General features: G+C 43.4%; 1 protein-coding gene across 1 annotated transcript in view; it reads right to left on the reverse strand.

Annotated features, from left to right (window-relative positions):
* The window catches only part of PDZRN4 (PDZ domain containing ring finger 4), a 469963-nt gene that overhangs the window by 98618 nt on the left and 349141 nt on the right, over positions 1–22204 (reverse strand). Inside the window, exon 4 of the mRNA XM_069228854.1 lies at positions 8372–8470. Within this exon, the coding sequence (XP_069084955.1) occupies positions 8372–8470 (99 nt within the window). The remainder of the gene's footprint in view (positions 1–8371; positions 8471–22204) is intronic.

The raw sequence follows: 22204 nt of genomic DNA on the forward strand, positions 1-22204 counted from the left end.
GTTTGAGGGAGTGGGGGGGCAAATTTATTTTAGGCCATTTCTGCCCCCCCCGGGGGCCGATCGGCTTATTGTTACTAGGTCGATCTGACCCCGGGGGGGCAGAAACCTCTAGGCGCCATGGCAATTTTTTTTTCGGTGTTTTTTTTTGTTTGTTTGTTTTTTTTTAGATGGGGAGCCTATTGTTATTAGGCCGATCTGCCCCCGGGGGGCAGAAACCTCTAGGTGCCAGAGCAATTTTTTTTTTTGTGCTTTTTTTTTTTTTTTGTTTTTGTTTTTTTTTGTTTTAGATGGGGAGTGACCCATTAGGCAGGGGTCGCTCCCCTGGGGGGAAATTGTATTTAGACCATTTTTGCCCCCTTTGGGGGCAGATTGGCTGATTTTAGGTCAATCTTCCCCCAAGGGGGGCAGAAACCACTAGGCACCGGGGATTTTTTTTTTGCGCCAATGTCACGCAAGGGGAGCGACCCCGTAGGCAAGGGTCGCTTCCGGGGGGGCAAATTTATTTTAGGCCATTTCAGCCCCCCCGTGGGCAGATCGGCTTATTGTTACTAGGTCGATCTGCCCCCGGGGGGGCAGAAACCTCTAGGCGCCATGGCAAATTTTTTTTCTGTGTTTTTTTTTGTTTGTTTGTTTTTTTAGAGATGGGGAGCGACCCTTTAGGCAACGGTCGCTCCCCTGGGGGCAAATTGTATTTAGACCATTTCTGCCCCCCTTGGGGGCAAATCAGCTGATTTTACGTCAATCTGCCCCCAAGGGGGGCAGAAACAACTTGGCACTGGGGATCTTTTTTTTTTGCGGCAATGTCACGCAGGGGGAGTGATCCCGTAGGCAAGGGTCGCTCCCCGGGGGGGTTGGGGGGCATATTTATTTTAGGCCATTTCTGCCCCCCCCGGGGCCGGCTGAGCTAGAGGCCAAAATCCCGAGGTAGGCACTTTGTAAAAAAACACCTCTGTTTTCTGTGAAAAAATTTGATGTGTCCACGTTGTGTTTTGGGGCATTTCCATTTGTGGGCGCTAGGCCTACCCACACAAGTGAGGTATCATTTTTATCGGGAGACTTGGGGGAACGCTGGGTGGAGGAAAATTGGTGGCCCCTCTCAGATTCCAGAACTTTCTGTCACCGAAATGTGAGGAAAGCATGTTTTTTTAGCCAATTTTTGAGGTTTGCAAAGGATTCTGGGTAACAGAACCTGGTCAGAGCCCCACAAGTCACCCCATCTTGGATTCCCCTAGGTCTCTAGTTTTCACAAATGCACAGGTTTGGTAAGTTTCCTTAGGTGCCGGCTGAGCTAGAGGCCAAAATCTACAGGTAGGCACTTTACAAAAAACAGCGCTGTTTTCCGTCAAAAAATGTGATGTGTCCACGTTGTGTTTAGGGGCATTTCCTGTTGCGGGCGCTAGGCCTACCCACACAATTGAGGTATCATTTGTATCGGGAGACTTGGGGGAACGCTGGGTGGAAGGAAATTTGTGGCTCCACTCAGATTCCAGAACTTTCGGACACCGAAATGTGAGGAAAATGTGTTTGTTTAGCCAAATTTTGAGGTTTGCAAAGGATTCTGGGTAACAGAACCTGGTCAGAGCCCCACAAGTCACCCCATCTTGGATTTCCCTAGGTCTCTAGTTTTCAAAAATGCAAAGGTTTGGTAGGTTTCCCTAGGTGCTGGCTGAGCTAGAGGCCAAAATCTACAGGTAGGCACTTTGCAAAAAACACCTCTGTTTTCCGTCAAAAAATGTGATGTGTCCACGTTGTGTTTTGGGGCATTTCCTGTTGCGGGCGCTAGGCCTACCCACACAAGTGAGTTATCATTTGTATCGGGAGACTTGGGGGAATGCTGGGTGGAAGGAAATTGGTGGCTCCTCTCAGATTCCAGAACTTTCTGTCACCGAAATGTGAGGAAAACATGTTTTTTTAGCCAATTTTTGAGGTTTGCAAAGGATTCTGGGTAACAGAACCTGGTCAGAGCCCCACAAGTCACCCCATCTTGGATTCCCCTAGGTCTCTAGTTTTCACAAATGCACAGGTTTGGTAAGTTTCCTTAGGTGCCGGCTGAGCTAGAGGCCAAAATCTACAGGTAGGCACTTTGCAAAAAACACCTCTGTTTTCCGTCACAAAATGTGATGTGTCCACGTTGTGTTTTGGGGCATTTCCTGTTGCGGGCGCTAGGCCTACCCACACAAGTGAGTTATCATTTGTATCGGGAGACTTGGGGGAATGCTGGGTGGAAGGAAATTGGTGGCTCCTCTCAGATTCCAGAACTTTCTGTCACCGAAATGTGAGGAAAACAATTTTTTTAGCCAATTTTTGAGGTTTGCAAAGGATTTTGGGTAACAGAACCTGGTCAGAGCCCCACAAGTCACCCCATCTTGGATTCCCCTAGGTCTCTAGTTTTCACAAATGCACAGGTTTGGTAAGTTTCCTTAGGTGCCGGCTGAGCTAGAGGCCAAAATCTACAGGTAGGCACTTTGCAAAAAACACCTCTGTTTTCCGTCAAAAAATGTGATGTGTCCATGTTGTGTTTTGGGGCATTTCCTGTTGCGGGCACTAGGCCTACCCACACAAGTGAGGTATCATTTGTATCGGGAGACTTGGGGGAACGCTGGGTGGAAGGAAATTTGTGGCTCCACTCAGATTCCAGAACTTTCGGACACCGAAATGTGAGGAAAATGTGTTTTTTTAGCCAATGTTTGAGGTTTGCAAAGGATTCTGGGTAATAGAACCTGGTCAGAGCCCCAGAAGTCACCCCATCTTGGATTTCCCTAGGTCTCTAGTTTTAAAAAATGCAAGGGTTTGGTAGGTTTCCCTAGGTGCTGGCTGAGCTAGAGGCCAAAATCTACAGGTAGGCACTTTGCAAAAAACACCTCTGTTTTCCGTCAAAAAATGTGATGTGTCCACGTTGTGTTTTGGGGCATTTCCTGTTGCGGGCGCTAGGCCTACCCACACAAGTGAGTTATCATTTGTATCGGGAGACTTGGGGGAATGCTGGGTGGAAGGAAATTTGTGGCTCAACTCAGATTCCAGAACTTTCGGACACCGAAATGTGAGGAAAATGTGTTTTTTTAGCCAAATTTTGAGGTTTGCAAAGGATTCTGGGTAACAGAACCTGGTCAGAGCCCCACAAGTCACTCCCATCTTGGATTCCCCTAGGTCTCTAGTTTTCACAAATGCACAGGTTTGGTAAGTTTCCTTAGGTGCCGGCTGAGCTAAAGGCCAAAATCTACAGGTAGGCACTTTGCAAAAAACACCTCTGTTTTCCGTCAAAAAATTTGATGTGTCCACGTTGTGTTTTGGGGCATTTCCTGTTGCGGGCGCTAGGCCTACCCACACAAGTGAGGTATCATTTGTATCGGGAGACTTGGGGGAACGCTGGGTGGAAGGAAATTTGTGGCTCCACTCAGATTGCAGAACTTTCGGACACCGAAATGTGAGGAAAATGTGTTTGTTTAGCCAAATTTTGAGGTTTGCAAAGGATTCTGGGTAATAGAAACTGGTCAGAGGCCCACAAGTCAGCCCATCTTGGATTCCCCTAGGTCTCTAGTTTTCAAAAATGCACACGTTTGGTAGGTTTCCCTAGGTGCTGGCTGAGCTAGAGGCCAAAATCTACAGGTAGGCACTTTGCAAAAAACACCTCTGTTTTCTGTCAAAAAATGTGGTGTCCACGTTGTGTTTTGGGGCATTTCCTGTTGCGGGCGCTAGGCCTACCCACACAAGTGAGGTAGCATTTTTATTGGGAGACTCGGGGGAAAACAGAATAGCAAAACAAGTGTTATTTACCCTTGTCTTTCTCTACATTTTTTCCTTCCAAATATAAGAGAGTGTGTAAAAAAGATGTCTATTTGAGAAATGCCCTGTAATTCACATGCTAGTATGGGCAGCCCGGAATTCAGAGATGTGCAAAGAACCACTGCTCCTCAACACCTTATCTTGTGCCCATGTTGGAAATACAAAGGGTTTCTTGATAGCTATTTTTCACTCTTTATATTTCAGCAAATGAATTGCTGTATACCGGGTATAGAATGAAAACCCACTGCAGGGTGCAGCTCATTTATTGGCTCTGGTACCTAGGGTTCTTGATGAACCTACAAGCCCTATATATCCCTGCAACAAGAAGAGTCCAGCAGACGTAACGGTATATTGCTTTAAAAAATCTGACATTGCAGGAAAAAGTTACAGAGTAAAACGTAGAGAAAAACTGCTGTTTTTTTCACCTCAATTTCAATATTTTTGTTTTTCAGTTGTTATTTTCTGTAGGAAACCCTTGTAGGATCTACACAAATTACCCCTTGCTGAATTCAGAATTTTGTCTACTTTTCAGAAATGTTTAGGTTTCTGGGATCCAGCATTGGTTTCACACCCATTTCTGTCACTGACTAGAAGGTGGCTGAAAGCACAAAAAATCGTAAAAATGGGGTATGTCCCAGTAAAATGCCAAAGTTGTGTTGAAAAATTGGGTTTTCTGATTCAAGTCTGCCTGTTCCTGAAAGCTGGGAAGCTGGTGATTTTAGCACCACAAACCCTTTGTTGATGCCATTTTCAGGGGAAAAACCACAAGCCTTCTTCTGCAGCCCCTTTTTTCCCATTTTTTTTTTTAAAAACGAAATTTTCACTGTATTTTGGCTAATTTCTTGGCCTCCTTCAGGGGAACCCACAAAGTCTCGGTACCTCTGAAATCCCTAGGATGTTGGATGAAAAGGACGCAAATTTGGCTTGGCTAGCTTATGTGGACAAAACGTTATGAGGGCCTAAGCGCGAACTGCCCCAAATAGCCAAAAAAAGGCTCGGCACAGGAGGGGGAAAAGGCCTGGCAGCGAAGGGGTTAAGGCTTGGCAAGAGTGTTTCAAATGCCAAGTCAATATGGCAGTATAACACTTCTTTCAGGCTGCAATGGCAGGCTTTGGACATGTTTTAACTTGCTACTTATGTGGGTGGCTGCAGGCCCACTAGTAGCATTTAATTTAAAGGCCCTGGACACACATAGTGTACTACACTAAGGCAATAAAAGTAAATTGAATATGCCAATTAGGTATGTGCCAATCAAACCAAGGTTTAGGGAGACAGCACAAGCAATTTAACACTGGTTAGCAGTGGTAAAATGCACAGAACCTTAAGGCCAACAAAAACAAATTTAGTTAAAAGGGAAGGAGGAAGTAAAATGTTTGGGGGTAGCCCTGCAGAGATGGCAATTTCCAACACCGATGCATGCTTTTTCTCAGGATCTGGTCTGAAGATATATGGAACTCTCTCTCACCAGAAATCTCGTAGGACCCATCAACCTCCATGTTCAAAGGAAAGGATATAAGAATTCTAATAAACAGATTCCTACTATAACAATGAGAACCAGAGAAGAACACCAGACAGCCTGACTTCCACAATGACTATCTTGCCTAATCTCAGACTACAAGAATAGCAAGAGCACCCCTCACCCAGAAGAAAGACCATGAATGAGGAGTATTTGGTTGCATTAGCACCTGATCATCACTGGCCTCCAGGAGAACAACCATAGTGGATCCACATGATAGCTGGGGAGTCTTGACTGAGACATGGCTGTATTAAGAATATTGGTAATGTGAGAATATTTGTAATGTAATGGGCTATGGTTATGTTTATGGTTTTGCCTGTGTACAGTTGTCTGATACCCTGGCATCATGTTCTCGCTTTATAAAGCTATTTAAATAAAATAAAAATATTTTAAAATATAATTGATCTTCTTTTATGGGAATGTATACCAGACACCTTTTTGTACTTGATAGGACCATGACCTCTGCAGAGCTGTGGCTTGGAGAGTCCAAACGCCATGGGTGATGATCTAACTGTTTCAGAATCTAATAGGGTAGGAACATACTTTTCCATTTACTTATTTAAGAAAATCAAGGACAGGAAAAAGAATGCTGGTCTCTGGGATTGTTCTGCCACAATCTCATTCCATCGCCTAAGCTCAGAAGGGTGTTTTCCTCATGCTGAGAGGGCTCACTTGCTCTTATGTGTGTGAATGGTGGCAATCAGCTGGTTTCTTTTTATCAGGGCCGGACAGGTCTTTCATTCCATTGGTAATTTTACCAGTGGGTTGGAGCCCTTGGAGACCACTTTTGAAAGTCCTTAGCTGCTGTTGGTGTCTTTGTAACCTTCTCCACCTCCCCAAGGTTAAGTGCATCAGGTACCTGTTGGCATGCACACCCTTGCAGTTTCAGAGGAGGGGGTGGGGCATTGTTGGTCTTGGCCCTCTCTGCAGGGTCACCCCCAAATGTCTCCTGTTTTGCTGAATTAATTTTTGTTGGCCATAGGACTTTGTACAATTTACCACTGCTAACCAGATCACTTCCTAAAAATGGCAACATTGAGTTTCACATGATTGGCATATTTAATTTACATGGAAGTCCCTAGTAAAGTAATATACCATATTCCCATGGCTGGTAAATTAAATGCTACTTGTAGGCTTGCAGTACTTTTTATGACATCCACTTAAGTAGCCCTTCAAAATGCCTCACTTCTTCATTGCAGCCTGTATGCAGTTTTAACCTGAAAATTTGACTTGGCAAAACAAACATTTTACCAAGCCTAAAAGACCCCTTTCCATATATATGCCCAAAATGGGTAAGGTTGGTGAAAGAAACTTTTATCCCATTGATTAGGTCGTGCCCAGGAGTCATTCCCACCCACTCATTCGTGCGAGGAACAAATCTGGAATCTCCAAGGACTAACTTCAAAACACGTTCAGAACCTGAGAAACAACAGAAGAGGCAGGACCTACAGGCTGCCTTTCCTGTAACTGCTCAGCTGTCCACTGTTAACAGTACCTGGACTGAACCCTGCTGTTGGTCTATGCCGAACACTGTGAGTCTCCAATAGCCTCCCCTGAGGTCCTGTAGGGCTATAGAAGTGTACTCCAGTGGTGCACTGGGACTTAAAGGACTAAAGTAAGAAAGTAATATCTTTGACCAGTATAAACCTGGTTGGTGTATCCGACCCGCGCTCCATTGAAATCAGCGTCTTTGGCATTTTGTGCTTTTTATTGCTATTTCTATTGAAACTTAAAAAAAAATCATATCTCTGGTTTCCCCTTTTGGATTTTTGTCATTTTAGTGTAGTTTTGTTTACTAAATATTACTCTGTTTTTCTAATTCAGTTTAGTTTGGTATTTTGACTCTATTACTGTTTTGATACTACATAAATAACCTGTGTTAGGCCTTGCTTCTCTGTGCTCTTGTTAACAGGGAATGGAGCTCAAGTTAATTTAGTGACTTTAATGGTTCATACCGACAAGGGTTGTGATTATTCCTGGAGGTAGCTATTGACCCACCCCAATTAATAATCTAATTTCTTACAAAATTTCACTCCCTCAGTTTGCAATTTTAAATAACATTGTTGTAGTTAAAACTGAAGTCACTTTCATATTCCAACACCACCATTAAATAATAACACACTACTAAAAAGAGAATGTATTACTTCTACTACATATGTGAGAATATGGGGTGGCCAACATTTTTATCTAGTCAGCTTCTCAATTAAAGAGTATCACCAATAAAAGAGCTGAAGGATTTGATTACATCACCTTATCTAGAATGACAGACCACCAATGTGTTGCTCCTTTGGCCTGCTTCCATCCAAAACCTACTGCATGAACTGAAAGGCACTAATTACCAATACAACAGGAAAAGTAACCCAAGACAGGTGGGGGCAGGCTACACCCTTCGGCTCTTAAACACTCTTCTGCATAGATCAGACCCCTGCATCTTTCCCCCACTTTGTAAAGGTGATAAATACATATCTCATCAAGGTCCAGTTGTTTTTCACTGGTAAGAACCTCCTGGCACCGGAACCAGCACGCAGACAGAACTGTCCCCCATCCCCACCCACTATCATATACACGGCATTGAATCGCCTCCTACCCTACGCTGTTGACAGGGCTCGATTGCTTCGCACTTTAGAACTTAAAATACACACACATCACCGCCAGCCTCTTCAGTTATGAAGCTGCAATTGTAGGAGAAATATTTTTCGCATATAAAATCTTACGCCCCACTGGAACATTTTCACAAAATAAATACACTGTGATTTATAACAGTTAGTGCAGCAGGATGAGGGTTTTCCGTGGGCGGTGCAATATGTTCACAACACCCCACTTTGTTGAGTTCTCAGTGCGTATTTGTCGTTTTGTTTCAGAAAATGTTTCCACTCCTTTTCAGACCTGTGATTTTAGATTCACAGGGGACAAATTAAAGCACGGTATTAATGGGTATATTATTTGGGTAACAGGATTCAGAGGGCTAATTGAAAATAAAGGGCGCTGGCATACAGACATTTCTGGAAAGCTGCCTTCGCAACACACTGGTTTATACTTTTCCCACTTACTATAATATTTCATAGGATTTACCTCGCTGACATAGATGCCTGTGTCCTCCTCATCGTCAGTTCTGTAACAAACAGTCAGACCCAGCTTCTCTTGGCTGCTGACCCGGCACAGCTCAACCTCCTGCAACAAAAAGCATACACAGGGTGGGATGAGTAATCACGGCAATAATAATAACAACACACTAATAATCATTAATAACAGTAATAATAATAGTGCTACCTTTTAATATAAAAGCTACACATAGTACTTCTACTATTTCTAATACATATAAATTACAGATACTCCTATTTCCCACTTTATTGGCACTAAATGTACCGGCTCTGAAGAATACAAGGCAGAGAGTTGGGCTAGCCTTTGACATGTAGATCACCAGGTATCTCAGGTGAGGGAGGCGTCACCTCTCTGAAATTCTACTAGATCGTTGAGATAAGCGTTAATAATTCCACTGACAGTGACATCTTTCACCAAAACTATTGGTATAGCAGATAGGGCCTTACAGGAGCTTTTTGCCACCCAGCGGCACCACTGGAGGAAATATAAAAATAACTTTGTTTACCCCCAATCATGTCTGAAAAGTCGAAACTGCAGCAGGCTAGTAAACAAGGACTAGTAAAGGCACACTTTGACAGTTGCTGAAACGTGAACGCTAAAGGCATACTTGTTTTATAACATCGGTTAGTCAAATTGTATGTGTATGGTCATTCTATAGTGAGAACCTAGCCAAAAAGTGGAGTAGCATTGTACAGTTTTAAAAACGGGTATAAAATAAACAAGTGATAGGAGAGGTTGCTGGGGTCGGATGGTTAATGCATTGTAATGTCGTTTTCTTTAAAGAGGCGAGTCCTCAGCTGTTTCCCAAAACAGCATTGGGGCTGTCCAGATAGCGATTCTGGCTGCATAAATGGGAAAGACCTGCATTTTTTCTTTTTTACAGTTCTTGGTCTGTAGGCTCATGGTGGACCGGCCTGCGGGTATCCAGAGAGCTACCATGAGATAGAGAGAATGCTTGGAAATATGTAGAAATGATAGCTATGATATTTGTCAATTCAAATGGATTGCAAACTGATCCAGAGGGACTGAAGAGTGACTACTGGCTGCACCTAATTCAAGACTATGCCCATTCGATGGAAATCCCCACTTTCCGAAACATGTGCAATCATGAAATAAGGTATTAATTAATATTGAATTAAGGAATCTTATAAGTGATTTAAAACTATAAAATTACAGACAAAACAATTAAAAATTGAACTGGACTTTGAAACAAAGTATTTAAATACACTGCTCACGCTGCTTCCACTATGTTAAATGAAGAAAGGGGTTGCACTATATTGTGTAAGCAGACATTACTACTCACAGCCTTCAGTGCATCAACCGCCCCTCTATTGTCTATGTGTTAAACATTAGCATGGGTTCCTTTATGCATGTTTAGAACAGGCGGAGTCTTACTTGTGGAAAAACTGGTCTGATTGAGGAAGTCCTCTCACGTTTTGCACTCATACTGGTGTGTTTTTTTGACTCTGATGGTGCCCTGGGCACTGCTAAACAGTTCCAGGGCAAATTAGGCTAAATATATTTGGCTATGTCAACCTATCTATAACTCCCTAGTATGTGGTAGGGCATGTAGGTTCACGGACCCCAGCATAGGTAGTGCACCCAGAGGTGCACTGCTTTGGTACCCAGAATCATTTTAAAGGCTGGCCTGCCTTGCTGGTTGCTTTTAAATTAAAGTCAACCCCAAATTCGACTTTGAAATTAAAAGAACTTCCAAAGTCCTAAGTTACTTTATTTTACATATAAGTCACCCCTATGGTGTACCCTAAGTGCCCTAGGGTTGGGTGCAGTGTAACTATACACAGAGACTTTATAAAACATGTTTTATAAGCCCTGGTGAGGGAAAAATAGCTAAATGTTGTTTTCCCCCATTGTAGTGAATGGGATCCTTAGGCTAACATGCAGAGACGTTATGTTAAAATAATAAAGTCTTATTTTCCATAGAAGGAGCTAAATATGGCATGTTTAGTACCAAATTAAAAGTTATAATAAATCCAATAACTTGCCACTGTTGAACTTAATATAACTTGTACCTAGAAAGAGTTTTAGAACTCTTCCTAAAAGTTACCAGTTTCAGATCTGTAGTTGCCCTTCTCTGAGTGACCATCCTCTGGCAGCCTGGCCAGGCTGCCTCAATGAGGTGTGAAGTGGTCTGGTCTGAACACAAAGGAAGTGCCTGGGGGGGGGGAAACATCCCAAGCAGATGGTGAAACAAGATGGAGGGAGAGCAGCCAAACTGTACTTCAAAGGAGGGAAGGACATTTGAGCCAGCATGTGGACCTCCTCCATTTCCTGTAAAACCAGACAGTCAGGTCCCCCCTAATTAGATTAAGAGAGGGCTGGAAAGTGGTGTGTTAAGGGAAACCTAGCCACACCAATGGGTGGGCTCAGCCAGACCTTACCCCATGAGACTGAATTTTTGCCATCTTAGATTTTGGGAGAATGTTGCTCACTGGGATTGATTTTTGCCACACTTCCCAGGAAGTGGTCACTCAAGAGGGTGGTGGCCTGCGTGTGATTAGTCAAGAGGCCCCCCCTGCTTTCCACCCCAGGAGCAAGGATAAAATTGGTAAAGCTGCACCCCCACCTCAAATCCCTACAAGGAACAAGAAGAAGAAGGACTGCCCTGCTGGACCCCTGATCTGCACCTGAACACTGTCATCTGAAAGGCTGCACACTTAGGCTTTACCACTAAAAGGACTTTGCCTGTCTTCACCCATTTCAAGAAGGGACTCCCTGTTTTCTACAGGTAGAAAATAGCTGACCAGAGTCCCCTGCATCAAGCCCTGAAGAAACTGACCAGTGGCCATTTTTGTATTTGAGCCAAGTGCACTCTGGGAGTTGGAGTCCTAACCCTCAAGGAACAACTAGGAGATTCTGAAACCTTGGGGTGAGTTGTGGACTCCTAAAGGGCATTCAAAGACCTTTTGGAAGAAGATTCAGAAGTTTGGAGAAGTTTGGAGCAACTTTGGTGAAAGGTCCATAAGTATACTGACCCGACCCGAGGCAGTAAGTCAAGCCGGCTTACATCGACCGCGACTCAGCCTGACTTGCAGGTTCGTCCTGCTGAAAAGCTCCAGAGCCCCAGACTTCCAGGATTTCACCAACGGCTCGTGGAAAGGCAATCCGATGATGTTGACTTGAAATTCGCTTGCTGGAGAGGGTCGTCCAACATCAGAGAGAAAAAGCTTCAAATAGTTTCAAAGTCCGAACAAAAAATGTTGACCAAGGCTTCCTGCTCAGCGTATCCATGGAGGACTCCAGGGAGGTCAGCTTCAAGTTCGTCCCGGATAAAGATTTCCCTCACGAAAAATCATCTAAGTCTGAACGTAAAATTCTTCACTGAGGCCTCCTGCGACGTGTATCCGAAAAGGGCTCTAGGGAGGTTGGATCCGACTTGTGAGTTTGTCCTGATGAGAAAAATCTCATGCCAAACATACACAATGCTGCCTGGCCCACCGATGCGGTCGCACCGTCACGACCAGCGGTGAGCAGCCTGCCGGACGGATTACCGGGCTGCAGACCACCAGGCTTTCTGTGGCGGTCACCCCCTCATGAAAACCCTGGCGGAGACGCACCTGGTGACAGGAATCCCCATTCCTGTCACCAGGATACGTACCCCCACATGTTCACACACATGCAGACACCCCCCCACCCGTCCAAACACTTACAAACACCCCCCAACCCCTTCACGCATGCATGCATTCATATACACAACCCTCAGCAATGCATACATTCACACAGACACCCCCACGCACTCACATACATCCAGACACACACCCCCATTTACTTGCATACATGCAGACACAACCCCCATTCACTCGCATAGAAGCAGACACACCCCCATTCACACGCACATTCATGCACACAAACATTCACATTCAATCACATACACGCACGCATTCACCACCCCTCTCCCCATACTTACACTCACACATGCAGATACAGACACACAGACACCCCTCTGCACCACATACACGCACCCACAAACACCGCCCCAACCGTACACTTCCATTTACACACCCGCACTCACACATACGCACCCCCCTCATCCGCACACTTGCACACAAACACCCCCCCACCCACTCGCTCACACACATTCATACACTCCCATTTGCACACATATATGCACACACCACACACATAAGCCCAACACTCCCTCCCCTCACTCCCCTTCAGGATGATCACTTGCCTTCTCTGTCAAGGAGGTCATCCGGGAGGGGATGAGTCCTGGCGGTCTTGCATCACCAGCACCACCAAGCCAGCAAGACTCCGACAAGCTGTATTACGGCTTGTAATACAGTGGGTGTAGTCTTGCTGCTGTGGTGGTGCTGGCAATGCAACCGCCTCTTCGGAGTTGGACTGCTGCCCATAAATGAGCGGAAGTCCTCCAATGACTCCTAATATGGCAGTCTGTTGGCTGCAGCGGCTTCGATGGTCTTTCAAAAAGACTGCTGAAGTAAAAATAAAGACCTAAGTCCGAAGGCCTCCCGCTCACTGTAGAGAATCAGGGCTAGATTGTGGTCGGCCTCAAATTTTGACTTTGCCTCAGTCAAGTGCAACCAGATGTCTAGATTGCGCTTTTAGTTTCTTGCGCTAAAAACATTTAGGGCCAGATGTATCAAATTATTTTGCACTCGCAAACTGCGAAATCGGCCGTTTGCGAGTGCAAAATCGTGGTCTGCAATGCATCAAAGGCATTCGCATACCACAAAATGAAAATCGCAAAAATTGCGATTTTCTGCGTTGCGACCTGGATTTTGCGAATCGCAATTTGCGATTCGCAAAATCCAGGTTGTAAGGCAATTCTGCAAAAAATCGCAAATTGCTATTTTTCGCAGAATGGTATTTTGCACATGCAAAATACCATTGTCTGCAACCAGGTGGTAACCTGGTGCAAAATTTAAAAATGCAGTAAAACTGCATTTTTAAATTTAATCTGTAAAGCACACATGCCCTTTTGGCATGTGTGTACTTTACATGGTAAAAAAAAAAAAAATTGGGGTGCAGGAGAGGGGGCCTTAGGCCCCCAGCACCCCGGCCTTTTGCATTTCCCAAATTGCGATTTCTGGTTCAGAAATCGCAATTTAGGAAATGCAAAAAATTTGCAGCTATGGGCCTGTGAATGGGGCCAGTATCGTAATTTGCGATTCGGTAATTGCATTTGCGATTTTTAAGAAATCGCAATTACCGAATCGCAAATGTGATACATGGCCCTGTGCGAGTCGGTAATTGCGATTTCTTAAAAATCACAATTACCGAATCGCAATGGGCCAGAATCATACATCTGGCCCTTAATGTTTAAAAATTCATATCTCCGGTTCCCCATACTGGATTTTTGTTGTTTTAGTGTCAATTTAGAGATAAAATGTCATCTATTTTTATAGATTGATGTTGTATTTTTATTGTGTTTTGTGTTTTATTTATTTACCGATTTGTGATTTTTCAATTCTTTACACACCTGTCTCCTAAGTTAAGCCTAACTGTTCATTGCCAAGCTACCAAGGGTTGGGCTAGAATTGATTTATTGAGATCTGACTTGTCCTAGTGGGGTTAGTTACCTATTGCTAAGTTTAGGTATTTACCCGCCCTTACCAACAATCCATTTTCCAACATTACTGAAGTAAGAATCAATTACCTGAACACTTTGCTAGATGTAAGCTGATACATGCCAGTGCAACGTATTACCAGGAGTGATGTGCTGTGGGCTTATGTCACCTTTTAACTAAAATACATTTCCCTCAATTCATATCTCAGTGCCTCTGCTTTCATGCAATGTCCCTGGAATGGTGCAGCAGGAGATCCACTGACTTCCAGCTGTACTCTTGCTCTGCCAGACTCTAAATTATGCACTGAAACATCAAGAATCTGCCTGTAGAAATTTACACGCAGCAAACTCCATCTTTGTTAGACACTTTGTTAGACACTGGGAAATTTGTTCTATGATTAGGAAGTCTTTACTTGTTCATACTAGAAAGGTTGGCTGTATTGTGCATTCTAATAATCTGTTGAGTACGCTTTCTAAATGTTTTACAACCCATTTCTGTGACGTCAACCTGATTTTATTTAAATTCTGGTACATGAATTGCACCAGTAGTATTGTTTCACAGTTACATCTGTCACAATTTTCCATGAGTACTTTTTGGATTCTATTTGCCTGACTCACAAAAGCTCAGAAGTTTGTTTCTATACTTTTACTGCTAAGTTTTTAACAAATATCTGTTGTGTCATTGACTATAGTAAGACACAACAGGGCGATGGCAGTCAGAGATCTTTTAATCACTTTTCCTAGTTCCTAATTTCCAGATCGAGACAGCCAAAAGCTACACCTCATCTGCCTCTAAAACTCCCTTTCCCTTTCCTGTTCCCTTTATTACCACCCATATCCTGCCTCCGGTTCACACCATGATGACAGAGCCAGCTAAGCGAGCCTGACTCTACACCTGCCCCCATTTAAAACAAGTCCCAACATTCTTACAAAGTTAGATGTCTTTAATGAGTCTGCGAGATCTAGACACCACTCAGCCAGACTGGGAGACCAGCGATAGAAGCATGAGCTTGGTATATTTTTGGTCATTGAGGACAGGAACTGGCACATCCAGTATTGTTGTCGTGGTTGAGAGGACATAAGGGTCTTGGCTGTGTTCAGTGGACTGCAAGTGTGATGCATTTCAAGTAACAGACTATCCAGGGTGAGATACTGTGACCAAGTCCCCTTTAACCTCTGTTACTTGCAATGGTTAGGTATTGAAAGGGGTGTCCGCTTCTGCTTTCTTCTGTTGCTTTAGCTTGGCTACTACCCAGTCACCTAGTTCAAAAAGTGCCTCTTGTGCCCTTCTCCTAATATCAGCATGGTCCTTCATCTCCTTTTTCGTTGCTTAGTCTGTAGTACAGACTGCAGAGTATATGTACCACTCTGACATTCGCTGTAGAAGCTTGTTGGTGTGCACGGATCATCCAAACATAAGTGTGGCTGGACTTTTCCTCATTGTTGAGTGTGGGGTGGTCCTGTATGCCCTCAGAACCTGACAAAGAGCATCTTCCAGCACAAGTCCCTCTTCAGTGGCTCTTATAGTTTTTTTGAGAGTTCCCATAAATCGTTTCATGATTCCGTTGGCTTGAGGCCACAGGGGAATTATGCATTGGTGTTTGATATCCAGGCATTTCAGGACTTTTCTGAATTCTCCGCTGGTGAATGGTGGCCCATTGTCCGATTTCAAAACTAAGTTGCAAAAACTTAATTGAGGACTTTGAGGACCTTAGTTGCACTGGAGGAGGAGACTGTCTTGACCAATAGGAACTTGGAGTATTTGAAGATTATTACCAGGTATTCGCCAGATTCTAGTGGGCCAAAATCAACCCTCTTCTTCCACACACCTTCAGGTATTTCTGACATTTCTAGTGGCAAGCAGGTGCAAAGGTGGCATTTTTTAAGTTCCGTTTCTACCATGACATTAAAAGAGATCAGATTTTAATAATAAGTTAGTGGCAAAGAAGTTGCATATGGCAGCTAATAAATCTATAGTTTTAAAGGCCTAATAGTGAAAAATAACATAGAAATGAAAATGTGCATCTTTAAATTGTGATGGACATCTGTGCCTACCAGTCATATCTTGACATCACGTTTAACATGAAGACATGTATTTATATTTGAGTGAATTATTAATAAAAATGAACATAAAAAGCATTATTTTTAGGAAATGAAATGGCATTATGAAGATTAACTAAATATAAATTAAACAAACACATTGAAATAAATGGATTTCATAATGGATTATATGTTTAGAAAATAAGTATACATTTAAACATTATTTTGACATGACATGAATAACGTTTAGCAAAATAAATTGCTAGGGATATTTGAGTTGAATTTAAAGTGTGCAATAGGTTTATTATTATATTAATTGCATTAATGTGCATTAGGTTTTCTTGGCGTGACTAGGCCTGGAAGGTTAATTTTGCAAGCAGCAATAGAAAAATGTTGGTTTATTTTGTCTCCTCTGACCTGAATTTTTTCCCCTAGCCTGCAAATGTAATGTTGAATGTTCTGTTGTATGGCAGGACAAGAGCATGTTTCAAATTTAACTAATGTAACAATATTTGTTCAAACTGCTGAATTACACAGGAAGGTTCATGAAACCTATGTGAAAGAGTATTAGTTTAGTTTATTGTGGATTGTTTGAAAGGAACTGCAAGTACCAGATTATTAGAGAATGTAATATTTTGGCAGAACCATGTGACAGAAGAAAATGACAATGCACCTTTTGCTGAGATTATTCATGTATGTATTAGAACTTGGTGGTGCCATCTACAATGATTGGATGATAAAATCAATGCCCAGTATATGCCCACCTCAAGAATCAATCAAAAAGATTTGGTTATTTTACTAAGTGAAGAACTTTTGAACTGAAGACAGTCCAACGGCAGCTTGTCTGAGAATAAGTTCTGTGCTTGCTTAGTCTGCTCTCTCACATTTCTACTCTGATTTTCATCATGAATTTTCTCAACATAGTCTTAACTGCTCTATTCTGTTATGTGGTTCAATACTAATAAGACCAACTAATTTTTGAACTGCTGATTTGTCCTATATGGAGCTCATGTCTTAGGGATCACTATCCATAACCCTCTCAGGGTCAATCCTTCACAAGTAACTGCTAGTCCATCGCTGATGTGGTAGCATGCCCTGATTTCCTCAGAGCCACCACTTGACTCCTTTCTGAGCTTCCACTTCTTTTGTTCGATGAGATGCCATAAGAGAGTCAGAGGGCTGTCGGTTCTCAGGGCTCCTGCTATTTGAAGAATTGAGAGGGTGTCAGGAATGCATGTACTGACTATGATTTGGGGGAATTCCTCAGCCATGGATGAATGTCTTTTTGGCAAATCTTGAGGCTGCCGGGAGAAGTAGTCAGCTGGATTGTTCTCCTTGCCAGGCCTGTGAGTGATGGTGTAGTCGTATTCTTGGAGGCGTGTTCCTCATTGTTCATTCCTGGGAAGCATCTTGGCTATAGGATTCCCAAGAATGGTTGGAAGGGCCTGGTGGTCTATGATGATAGTAAACTTCTTACCATATAGAAAGATGTGAAAGTGTTCACAGGCCCATAATACCCCAAGACTTTCCTTCTCAGTTTGGGAGTAGGTCTTTCCAGTATCTGACAGGCTTCTGCTGGCATATATGACTGTGGGGCATTGAGCTTCTGGGGTTCCAAAGTTTTAAGCTAAAATAGTGCCAAGTCCTACTTGGCTCACATCTACTGTCACTTCAGTATGCAGTTCGGGTTTGAAATAGGCCATGACAGGGGTCTTGGCTAGAGCAGACTTAATTTGATGGAAGCTCTGCTGACAGTCTGAAGACCACTGGTAGGGCATCTCATAAGGTGTCGAAGGGAGGCACTGATGGTAGCATAATGTCTGATGTATCTGCCGTGGTAGCTGACCATGCCCAGGAAGGAGGAGAGCATGAGGACATAACTTGGTGGGCTGGCAGACGTGAGTGCAGCAACCTTGTCTTGGTCGGGTGTCATGCCCTTTTCTGAGAAGAGATGTCCAAAGAATTTTAGTTTGGTCTTGTGCAATTCACATTTGCCTGAGTTGAGGGTCAGACCAGCATGACAGAGGAGATGGCAAATTTTGTTTGGGGCATCATCATGCACTTCACGGTTGGCTCCTAAAACAAGAATGTCATCACTGTAGTTGAGTGCATTGTGCACGGGCTGAATGATTTTGTGGATGACTTCTTAAAAAATGCCAGCTGCGGATGAGATGCCAAAATTCAGTCTCTTGTAGCGGAACAAACCTAAGCGAGTGGTTAATGGTGTGATATACCTGCACCTTTCCTCCATCTCAAGCTGTTGGTAGTCTTTGTTGAGGTCTAGTTTGGAGAAAAGTCTGGAGCCATTGATTTGGGTGATCATATCCACAATGTGTGGACCTAGATGGCGATTGTTGTCTGGTTTTATTTGGCTAGAGCATGTCTACACATATTTGGACAGCTCCTGGATTATCCTTATTCTGGATGACCACAATGGGCGAAACCCATGGCGTTGGGCCCTCAAATGGTTTGATGATGTTGTGGCTAACAAGATTGCCAATTATTCTTTCCACTGCTTCCTGGAGATGGAATGCAAATTCAAGAGCGACAGCCCAAACAAATACAAAACTTTAGGTAAAAATAAAAAATGTTATAACATGGCTACAGCCTACTATAGTCAAATGTAGATTATCTATTCCCTGAAAATCGTTTTTTGCCTACCAAATAACCGGTGCTAAATTGACTTCCACTATCTGATCTACATCAGCAGCAGCAATGATACCCAGATACACAGTTTTCTCAACAGCCTCTGTGTCAGTAAATTGGGTATGTCTATTAATCACCAATTGGATTTTACTCTGATTCAAAGAATATCCAGAGAATTTTCCAAAAACCAGATCCTCCATTTCAATCTCCCTTAGTGCTACTCCAGGATTGGAAGTGATGACTACCAGGTCATCCGCATAAGCAAGAACTTTAGTATCCCAGCCTTGAAATTGCATGGGTGCTATTAATCTATGGGAGTCTAGCTTTCTGATCAGAGGATCACTATACAGGGCGAAGAGCAGAGGGGAACAGGGACACCCCTGTCTTATACTTCTCTGTATTAGGCCAGACTGCTCCCCCATAATCTGAAGTCTGGCAGTAGGTCTATGATAAACTGCTCACACTGCATTAATAAAGCAAGGCCCAATCCCATGCCAGCTCATAACGGACCATAACTACCTCCAGGAGGCCCTATTTAATGCTTTTCTGAATCTAGTAGAATCAAAGTCATAGGGTCCCCTGAAACGGCTGCAGCATCAAAGAGTGTTATAACCCGCCGGATGTGATCTGTGGTCACCTTCCCTAGAGTAAAGCCATAGTCTGCAAGAGACCAATTTGCAAATAATTTGACTTAACTGCATAGCCATCACCTTAGAATATAATTCAGTGTTACTATTGATTACGGTAATTAGTCTATAAGACCCGTGCTCATGTGCGGTTTTCCATTTTTTTTTTTTTTTACAAACATCACAATGTTTGCTGAGGACCATGACTCTGAAGCCGGCTGCCCTTTTTTGCATTTGCAAGAATGTCTAAACAAGATCGGGGACCTATAAGAAAGAAAAAAACCTTTATATAATTCTATCAGAATGTTGACAGCTCCTACCACTTTTCTGGATGCCAGACCTTTGAGGGCAGCAAGAATTTCCTTCCCTGACATAGGGGCATCAAAGCGGTCCCGATCTTTAACACCTATGTTGCTTAAAGAGCATGACTCCAAATACTGCTATATATTTTCTACTTTCTGTTCTTTTTCCCAATATAGCCCATCATAATACCCCCAAAACACCTCTCAATTTTTTTTTCTGGATCAATAGCAATGTCACCCCGGTCATCCCTGACTTCAACTATCCCCCCTTGAGTCACTTTCTGTCTGGTGCAGACTTCCAGGTGGTGCCTCATCCGTTCACTGTACTCCTAACAATAGCGCCTCCAGGCAAGACACCTATCTGCTGCTTTTTTTGATGGAACGTCATTAATTGCAGCCTTAGCTAAAACCACCTTGTATTGAGCTCTCTCAATCTCTGCCCCCTCAGAGGCTGCCAAAATTAACTGAGCCTCAGCTCCCCCCAGAACCATATACAATCCCATCATCCCTTAGTTCTGTCCTATTTGCTGATTCAGGCTAAAACAAAGTGTCTCTCCCCTTACACCAGCCTAAAGGCATCCCACACTACCCCAACTGAGGCACCCCTCTATTATATTTTAAAAAATCAGGTATCCAGTTATTCATATACCTAATATAATTTTCATCGATGAGCAACACTCTCTCAAATGACCATTTATCTTGCATCCTGCCTTGACCCGCAACTCAAATCTCTATAACATATGGGTTATGATCAGACATGACCCGTGGGAATTTTTCAATCTTGCAGCCTTGGAGTAAGCTATGGGAGATAAGAAAATAATCAAGCTGAGCCTTTTTATATATGAAGGGCAGGAAAATAGGCATAGCTGAATCCGAGGCCTTGATCCTATGACAGGCATCAAATAGTCCATGATCCCTCACCAGATGACACAAAGATCTAAATACTTTGGGCTTCCAGCCAGAATAAGATTTAATCCTTGCATCAAAAAAACCGCTTGCCACATTAATATTGAAGTTCCAGAAATTTAAATTATACTTGCCCATAGTGCCAGTCCTATGGCCAACCAATCAAAAATTGCAGGGTCATCTACTATTGTGCCACACACAGAATATAATGTAAACGTGTTTCTAAAGTTATGACATTCATTGATATCCCACCACCCACATTTATCAGCAAGGCAGCATTTGAAGCTCCAAACCTTTCTCCATGCCAAAATTGCAACCTCACTTGTCCTAGTACCTTGGGTTGTACCGACTACTAATGAAAAGCCTAAGGATTCCTGTAGGTTTCTCCTTGCTCCCTCAATATGTGTCTCCTGTAAGCAGAGAACATTCGGACAGAAATCTTTTAAATCTTAGGCCACCTTCCGTCTTTTGGCACTATTGGTCAGCCAGCAAATATTCCCCATCACAATGCGAAGTTGAGCCATAGCTGAAAGCTAAGGAAAGCTACCTACCAGGATGTCCTGCCCTTCACAACCAAACATCTCCAGATCATGCTGAGACCTAGCCTGGATAGCACACTAGATTCCATTCTCCTTTTGGGTTGTGTCCCCCTTCCTACCAAACCCACGCACTGAACACCCTCCCCCAGCCAAACTAACCCTCCCCTGAGCCACGCCCCTTCCCTCTTCCTCATCTCCCCCACCAGACCCCTGGTCCCCCAATCCATCACCAAAATCTTGAAGCAATCAAACCTTTCAAAGCCTGACCGATGGCTCTCAAGATCACCCTCTGTGACCTCCCACCCAGCTGCTCAGCATAAATGAAGAAAAAATGAAAACAGAAGGAGACCCAAACTAATAATCATACAGTACTGACAAGCTAGGCATACCCAATGAACATGAACAAGGATCTGCCACTGGCAGTCCAAAACAGCAGCAGATTCAACCTAATACAAAAAAATTATTTCAGGAAAGACAGTTATTCATTACATTTTAGAGGTGCCAGATTAAGAGAACCTTTAACTCTCAGTTGAGAGCTTATTCCCCAGGCCTTGCCCTTAGTGTTAAAAATGCTTCACCCCCAAAATCTTGAAATGGCTTTATAAGTTGCCTCAGCCACCATCTCCTTTCCACTGTAACATGGCAAAAGCAAGGCAGCATGAAGAAAGTGCCCCTATTAAACCCTGGGTTGGCGTCGGGCAGGCCTTTTCAAAAATAGCTTGTCTAAGGAAATAATTCCCAAATAACACTAAAACAGCTCTAGGTCTATCAGCCATCTCTTCTCGAGCCGGCCCCTGTTTCTTGGGCATCAAAGGAAAATGATGCACTCTCTGAACCTCCATATCTCAGTTCCATGAGGTGAACTTTGTAAAGGCCCCCTTGAAGAGATTCAGCATGAAAGCCCTGATGTCACTGCCTTTCACCCCTCCTATCCCCAAAAATCTCAGGTTGTTCCGCCTCTGCCTGATCTCATAGTCCTCAATTTTCCACAGCATATCAGTTAATTGGGACTCATGAACTTTGGCTTGGCCAATAAGTGCTTCCACATCTGTTTCCAGTGCTTTGGTGCATTCTTCCATTGAGGATATCCTTTTGTCTATCTCTACATATGTTTTGTTAACATTTCCAAACACATCTTGCGTTTTGTTTGCCACTGCCCATGCCCTACGACTATCATTGCAGGTTTCTTCCTGATG

This window comes from Pleurodeles waltl, chromosome 4_1 (assembly GCF_031143425.1).
Source record: "Pleurodeles waltl isolate 20211129_DDA chromosome 4_1, aPleWal1.hap1.20221129, whole genome shotgun sequence".
In the NCBI taxonomy this organism is placed as follows: domain Eukaryota; kingdom Metazoa; phylum Chordata; class Amphibia; order Caudata; family Salamandridae; genus Pleurodeles; species Pleurodeles waltl.